This window comes from Triticum urartu, chromosome 6A, assembly GCF_056163025.1.
Source record: "Triticum urartu cultivar PI428250 chromosome 6A, HENAU_Tu73, whole genome shotgun sequence".
Classification (NCBI taxonomy): domain Eukaryota; kingdom Viridiplantae; phylum Streptophyta; class Magnoliopsida; order Poales; family Poaceae; genus Triticum; species Triticum urartu.
The window spans coordinates 59,323,322-59,331,815 of record NC_141878.1 but is presented as its reverse complement, the minus strand read 5'-3'; the positions used below and the strand labels follow the sequence as shown (position 1 = coordinate 59,331,815).

General features: G+C 40.0%; 1 protein-coding gene across 1 annotated transcript; it reads right to left on the bottom strand.

Annotated features, from left to right (window-relative positions):
* Positions 1-1,992: 1,992 nt before the first annotated feature.
* On the bottom strand, positions 1,993-2,535 carry LOC147963916 (uncharacterized). Its single transcript, XM_087529757.1, has one exon. It carries the CDS (start codon positions 2,533-2,535, stop codon positions 1,993-1,995), a length of 543 nt encoding a protein of 180 aa, XP_087385883.1.
* Between the last annotated feature and the right edge of the window lie 5,959 nt (positions 2,536-8,494).

Below are 8,494 nucleotides of genomic sequence, written 5' to 3'. Positions count from 1 at the left end.
GCTTTGACAAGACGTGTCGTCAGTGGTTGCGTCTTGAAACGCGAAATGGAAGGCCGAAAAATGGTTTGAAATAATAGAATGGCCAGACGTAACGTCTCACCAGTGGAATCTTCGGAGGACAGAACTTATCTGTATTCTAATTCAGAGGTATGACTATTGTACAGAGATGGATATAGTACTGACGATCAGCTGCTTTGAAGAATTCGGAGGAGGAACCCGCCTTGCAATGCCAAAGACAATCTGCGTGCCGGACACATCTTCATTGAAGACTGGTTCGGGGGCTACTAAGGGAGTCTTGGATTATGGGGTCCTCGGGTGTCCGGGCTGTGTGATGTGGGCCGGACAGATGGTTCGTGAAGATATAAGATAGAAGGCCTTCCCTCGTGTCCGTATGGGACTCTCCTTGGCATGGAAGGTAAGCTTAGCGTGAGGATATGAATATTCCTTTATCTGTAAACCGACTTTGTACAATCCTAGCCCCCTCCGGTGTCTATATAAACCGGAGGGTTTAGTCCGTAGAGACAATCATAATCATACAGGCTAGACAACTAGGGTTTAGCCATTAAGATCCCGTGGTAGATCAACTCTTGTAACCCTTATACTCATAAAAGTCAATCAAGCAGGATGTAGGGTATTACCTCCATTAAGAGGGCTTGCACTTGGGTAAACAACGTGTCCCTTGTCTCCTGTTACCATCGATCCTTAGACGCACAGTTCGGGACCCCCTACTCGAGATCTGGTGGTTTTGACAACGAGAGTAACCCAACCTCAAATCAAGTTTAGAGAATACTGAAGAACCAACAAGTTGATAATATAGGTCGTTGATTCTAGGAAGCGGATACTTGTTCTGAATTGTTGCTTGGTTGATAGGTCGGTAATCTTGGACCAAACTATGCGTACCATCCTTCTTCTTGACAAAGAGAGAAGGTGCTCCCCAAGCAGATGAATTAGGGCGAATGAAACCCTTGATAAGAGATTTGTCTATTCCCTCCTTAAGCTCAAGGAGTCCATGCGGCGGCATCTTGTAGGGACGCTTAGCTATAGGAGTAGTGCCCGGTTTCAAGTCTATGACCAATTTGACTGCACTAGCAGGGGGTATTCCTAGAAGTTCTTCTGGGAAGACATCTTCGAAATCACAAACAATTGGAATGTTCTATGTTCCCTCAAGAGGTGAAGCATTCAATGCATTCAGAACATATATCTGGTTCTCGGCATCCTGAGCTATTCGGGCTGAGTATTGGACAGTCTAGCCAGAAGGGTGAGTGAGCTGGACTGTCTCAGCTGCATAGTCGATCAGGGTTTGGTGAGGACCCAACCAATTCATGTCCAGAATGACATCTATGGTAGAAACCTTGAGGGACATAAGTGAAGCAGTGAATACTAACCCTCCAATTTCAATGTGGTTGTTGTGGGCTATCATCGAGGTATCCCACCTGGAGCCTGGAGAGCTAACCACCAGTGGAGGGTACATATTTTCGAATGATAATACTTGCTTTCGTGCAAATGCTTCAGAAATGAAAGAATGTGATGCTCTTGAATAAAAAAGAACATAAGCTGGGACTGAATTCACTAGGAGGGTACCCATCACAATCTTGGAGTCCCATCGAGCTTCTTCAACCTTTACATGATTAACATGACCATGACTGAGTGCAGGCGGCTAGCATTTGGGTTTCTAGGTTGACAAGCTCGTGCCTTTTTATTCAGAGTCGGGCAGCAGTTGGTAGCACGGTGCCCTGGCTGTCCACACTTGTGGCATAAACCATCATTATGAGGAGGATCCATAACATTGGGTTGTCCACCATGGATCGTTAACTGTCTCGGCGGCGGAGGCATACGAAGTCCAACATAAGACAGTCTTGGTGTTGGAGTAGGTCGGTGATGAACATTATGTGGGATCTAGACTAAATGTTTCTGAGCAGGCTGACTCGAGGATGGGCCAACATCTTGAGTACAGTTGAGCGACTCCTGGTACTCAGTCATACCATTTTTAGTTCAGATAGCTTGGCTGACAAGCATCGCAAAGTTTGCACAATCATGAGCAACAAGTGCAAGCTTTATATTGGGATGCAGTCCTTCATGGAATTTCTCCTTCTTGCGAGCGTCAGTGCAGACGTCATCCGCAACATAGCGAGATAATTCAAGGAATTTCCTCTGATATTCATCCACGGTAATTGTGCCCTGTGAGAGTTTGCGGAACTCCTTCTTCTTCTGGTCCATCAGACCTTGAGGAATGTGTCGTGCACGAAAGGCTAACTGAAATTCCTGCGAAGGGGTTATAGTCTCTGTAGGCAGCATAACCATGTGGCTTTCCCACCATTGAGAAGCTAGACCTTTCAAGTGAAATGTCGCAAAGATGACGTAAATGGCAGGTGCTACATTAGCTGACTCCATCTCAAACAGGATGTCACGAAGCCAATCATCAGCATCCATAGGATTGGTGGAGTTGTGGAAAATGGACGGGTTGAGGCGCACAAATTCTGGTAGTGTTATTGGGGCAGGCTGTTGATGAGCATTTTGGTTCGGGAACTGGGCCATTACCCCAGTCATAAACTGACGATTTAGTTCAAACTGCTGCATCATTGGGGCAATATAGGGTGGAGGTGGAGGATCGTCAGCCATCCTGCTAAAAACATCAGGGAGCGATTTAATAAGGGGCGGAGCATGTGTATGAAGTCATTCATGATGTAACTTGAACAATGAGACAAGGTGCAGTATGTACAAAGCAGTAGTCATTAAAGACATATAGATACATATACAGAGCCATTTACACGTTATTTATATGAGTTCGGAAAAGAGAATCATCCTAGACATACTAGGCGGCACGCTGGCACGTGCTGGAGGGATACAACAACGGGACATAGCAAAGGCTTCATCTACGTCGGAGAAAACCAGTAGAGCGAGGAATCTGCAGGGGATGACGCAGGGTTCCCTCGATAAAAGGATCATGCAGCCGGTGAACAATGTGAAGCAGATCTTGGCCCTCAATTCAAGAAAGGCGTAATACAAATATCCAGGTGGATGTGATCATGAGACCCTATTGTTAGAATTAGCAAAATTATTTAACCCGAATAGAAGAGAGATCAGAGTCCCAGAGTATAGATCAAAGTAAAAGATCCTAATACCACCCAATGGCGAAGTGGGCCCATAAGCCACACAGCCAAGTTAGCAAAACAGTTTTTTCAAAGACTAGACTCAACTTCAGCCAAGGAGTTGGAAAGGGGGTTCCTATAGGTAGTCGGCTCTGATACCAACTTGTGATGCCCCCGAATTCGACGGTACACTAATCATACACGCCAATGTGTACGATCAAGATCAGGGACTCACGGGAAGATATCACAACACAACTCTAGACACAAATTAAAATAATACAAGCTTCATATTACAAGCCAAGGGCCTCGAGGGCTTGAATAGAAGCTCGATACACAAGAGTCAGCGGAAACAACAATATCTGAGTACAGACATAAGTTAGACAAGACTGCCTTAAGAAGGCTAGCACAAAAGCAACAATGATCGAAGAGGCAAGGCCTCCTGCCTGGGACCTCCTAACTACTCCTGGTCTTCGGCGGCCTCCATGTAGTAGTAACCTGATACGTCTCCAATGTATCTATAATTTATGAATTATTCATGCTGCTATTTTATCATTCTTGTATGCTTTACAATCATTTTAGAGCAACCTTATATCATTTTTTGGGACTAACCTATTGACCCAGTGCCTAGTGCCAGTTGCTGTTTTTTGCTTGTTTTTTACATTGCAGAAAATCAATATCAAATGGAGTCCAAACGCAACGAAACTCCACGGGAATTTTTTATGGACCAGAAGACTCCTGATGGGCCAGAGCAGCACATGGGGGTGCCCCGAGGTGGGCACAACCCACCAAGGCACACCAGGCCCACTGGCGGAACAGGTGGCTTGTGCCCACCTTGATGGCCTCCCGTACCCCTTCTTTGCACTATAAATTCCCAAATATTCCGAAACCCATCGGGATTAACCTAGATCAGAAGTTCCGCCGCCACAGGGCTCCGTAGCCACCGAAAACCAATCTAGACCCGTTCCGGCATCCTGCCAGAGGGGGAATCATCTCCGGTAACCGTCTTCATCATCCCGGCCGCCACCATGATGAGGAGGGACTAGTCCACCCTCGGGGCTGAGGGTTTGTACCAGTAGCTATGTGTTTAATCTCTCTCTCTCCCTCTCGTGATCCATGTCATGGGCTTTGTTAATATAGTTGGATCATAGGATGTTTCTCCCCTCTATACCCTTATTGTGATGAATTGAATCTTCACCCTTTTAAGTTTTGCCTTGTTGGATTGAATATTCAAATATGAGAACACATGATATATGTCTTGCGGTGTGAATACTTGAGGTGACAATGAGGTATCATAATGATTCACTTGACATATGTTATGGTATTCAACTCGCGGATTCCCGCGGTGATATTGGGATAATCTATATATTCATAGGGGTTGATGCATGTTTTTATTATCTTTTCTCTGACAGAAAACTTGGGGTCTCTTTTTAGTTCCTTGTGTGGATTGAGTATTATGAATATGAATTTGCTTTGGTGTTATTCTAGTACGAACTCTTGAGTAGATCGAACGGAAAGAATAGCTTTGAGGTGTTTCGTACTCTACAAACAATTCCTATCTTTTTTTATCCGCTAATATGAACTTGGGAGTAATTCTTTATTGTACTTTGAGGGATAATCATATGATCCAACTATCTTAGCACTGTTGAGAGATTGCACTAGTGAAAGTACGGACCCTAGGCCTCAGTTTTAAGCATTGCAACACCGTTTTTGTGCCCGTTTACTATTAGTCACCTTGCTGTTTTTATAATTCCAGATTACAAAATCCAATATCCACTATCCATATTACACTTTTATCACCATCTCTTCGTCGAACTAGTGCACCTATACAATTTGTCATTGTATTGAGTGTGTTGGGGGACACAAGAGATTGCTTGTATTTGGTTGCGGGGTCGTTTGAGAGAGACCATCTTCATCCTAAACCTCTCATGGATTGATAAACCTTAGGTCATCCACTTGAGGGAAAATTGCTACTGTCCTACAAAACTCTGCACTTGGAGGCCCAACACGTGTCTACAAGAATAAAGTTGCATAGTAGAAATCAAGCTCTTTTCTGGCGCCGTTGCCGGGGAGGTGAGTGCTTGAAGGTATATATTTAGATCTTGCAATTTAATCTTTTAGTTTCTTGTTTATCACTAGTTTGGTTTATAAAAGAAAACTAAAAATGGAATTGAGGTTGCACGATGTTATTGATCATCTTTATAATATCTATCTTGAAAATGATGGTTTAGAAAATTGTGCTCAATTGTTATAAGAAGAAGTCAATAAAATGCTTGGCACAAAATATTTGAATGATGAGCATGATTGGAATGTTGTTAGTATGAATTCTGTGAATATCCAAAATGCTAATGATGATTGCACAAGTCATGACAAAAATATTTCTTATAAGCATGTCATTTTTTGCGGAGTAAATTGGTAATGCATTTGTGCACCAAAAATGGAAGATAGATTTTGTAAGAAGCATAAATGTTTAGAAACGAGAAAGTTTCAAGAGAGGCTAGATGATTGTGCTGAAAGATTTAAATTTTTTCGCCATCCTTGTGAACTTTGCAATGAACATGGTCATTTAAATCTCTAATGCAAATACTTTCATGATCGAATCGTGTCCAAAAATTGTGATAACTTGATTAACCTTGAGCATCATAAAGAGCTTAATCTTCTTTTGGGGTATGAAGAAATGAAACGTATAACTAAGGGTATTCAAAAAATTAATCTTGAGAGATTTCTTGATTTTGATCTAGAGGAAATTTATATGTTTTGTGGGGTGAATTGCATTGAGAATCCTTATATTGCCAACTATCTAAAGTCAAGAGAACAAATAGAATATGAAGAGAGTACTAATGAAAAGGAAAATATTTCCCAAAACCCTCCTAGTGTTTATTATGATAAATTAGGTAATGAGGAGGAGCTTCCTATCCAACCAATCTCATCAATAAGAAGCTTGAAAAGATTAATTAAGCCCACACGTGATGTGGTGAAGAAGAAGAAAATAAGAAAGAAGAGAGGTAAAAACGTATCTCTCCCAAATACTGTTGCTCCTATTATTGTTGTGCCTCATGAAAATGAATCAAAAATATTTGTGGAAGATAATGCACTTGATGATGATTTTGTTATGCCTATTGCTTGTTGTGATGATTATGATTGGGAAGATAATGATACTTCTTATAATATTGGAACTCTTTTTGGCACCAACATGGGAAATTATTATGATAGCAATTGTTATACCATTGGTGCCATTCATATTATTAATGATGAGAAGGATTATGCTTACGATATGCCAAGCCACAAGCTTGGGATGCTATGTTTGATGAGAATGACATGTTTGAGAATTTATTTGCTGCAATTAATGTTTGTCCCAAGCTTGGGGAGACTATGTTTAATGAAGATGATCTTTTTAGTCCCCCTACTTTGAATGATCAAACTTATTTTGCTGATAGCATGCCTCCTATTTATGATGATTACACATTGATAAAAGTGGGTGTGGAAGAGTGTCAACTCTAGGCAGTAGTGATTCCACTATTTTGGAGGGTGTTGAATATTATTAAAATACTGATGAAAGTGGATCTAGAGATGTCATGACATTATTTAGTGATACATCCACTATTTTGGAAGAGGTTTCAACTGACTATGGCAATAAAGTTGCTTTCTATGATGATTATTATGATGACATGTATGCCATAGAGAGTAATAAATTTTCTATGCTTGTGGATCATGAAAATAATGCTTTATGTAATGGTTATATTGATGAATCTATTCATGATGCTACTGAAAATTATTATGAGAGAGTAACTTCTGATGCATGATGTTCTCTTTATGTTTCAATTCTTATCTTTTATGCGAGCATCATTGAAATCATCATGCCTAGCTAAAAGGCATTAAAGAAAAGCGCTTGTTGCGAGACAACCCAACACTTTCACCTACTGTTTTTGTGTTTTAACATGATTGTGCTACTGTATTGATCATGTTTTATTTCTTTTGTTTCAATAAAGTGCCATGTAAAGCCTTTGGGATCATGTTGGATGATAGTTGATTTGACTCTGCTGAAAAACAGAAATTTTTGCGCTCACGAAAATAGGTCTCATTTTTAGCAGAAGAGTGCCATTGAGTAGATTCTTTTTTCAGAAGTTCTATATACAAATTTCTCACGTGGTAATTATTGTTTCATAATTTTTGGAGTAGCATAAGTATGGTAGTTATCCAGATTACTACAGACTGTTCTGTTTTTGACAGATTCTGTTTTCAATGCATAGTTTGCTTGCTTTCTAGTTTCTATGGCTTATATTAATCAATATAAATTGTGGAAATGATATGATATAGTAGGAATTGTGTGTAAACAATTATGAATCTTGCCTTTGACAGTACCAAACTTAAATGGTTTGCTCTTTATCATACTAACCTATTTCATGAAGTTCCGTTAAGTTTTGTGTGATTGAAGTTTTCAAGTTTTGGGTGAGATATCGATATGAGGAGAATAAGGAGTGATAAGACCGTAATATTGGGGATGCCCAAGTTAACCCAAGGTGATATTAAAGGATGATTCAGGAAACTAAGCATGGGATGCCCCGGAAGGCATCCCCTCTTTCGTCTCCAACATTATCGGTAACCTCACTTGGAGCTATGTTTTCATTCGTCACATGATATGTGTTTTGCTTGGAGCATCATTTTATTTTGTTAGTATTTGCTTTCTGTTATTTATAATAATTTTTTGCATATTTTATTTCAATAAAAGTGGCAATGATAGCCTTTGCCATGCTTATTTTGCAAGTATACATGTTGCTGTTTGAAAACAGAAAGTTTACCGCTGTTGCAAAAATTCCCGAGGAAAGTCAGAGTGTGATAAAATGTTGAATCTTTTTGCATAATGAGATATGATAAAGTTTCTTCAGTGTGGTAGAATTTCATAATGTTTGGAGTTAGGGAAGTATTGATACTCTTGCATTATTTACAGACTGTACTGTTTTGGCATATTGTTGTTATGTTTGCATTGTTTGCATATGTTTGCTTGTTTAATGATTCTATTCGATGATAGGAGTATTAAATATACAAAGACATTTAGTATGCAATGTTGAATAATAATTGTTTTGATTTTCTAAAGTAGATTATGATAAGGTTTTTGCATTGGTTTATACTAACTTATCTCACGAGTTCTTGTTGAGTTTTGTGTGGATGAAGTTTTTAAGATTTAGGAAAACCTTCAAATAAAAGGAATTAAGGAGACACAAAAGCTCAAGATTGGGGATGCCCAAGGCACCCCAAGATAATATTTCAATTATGTCTCAAGCACTTAAGCTTGGGGATGCCCCGGTAGGCATCCCACCTTTCTTCATCAACAATTATCGGTTCGTATCGGTTGAGCCTAAGTTTTTACTTCTTTACATGACTTGTGCTATTCTTAGAATGTCATTTTA

What these genes read in the sequence shown, in the direction of transcription:
- LOC147963916 (XM_087529757.1), bottom strand. Translation starts at nt 2,535, where the DNA reads ATGGCCCAGTTCCCGAACCAAAATGCTCATCAACAGCCTGCCCCAATA.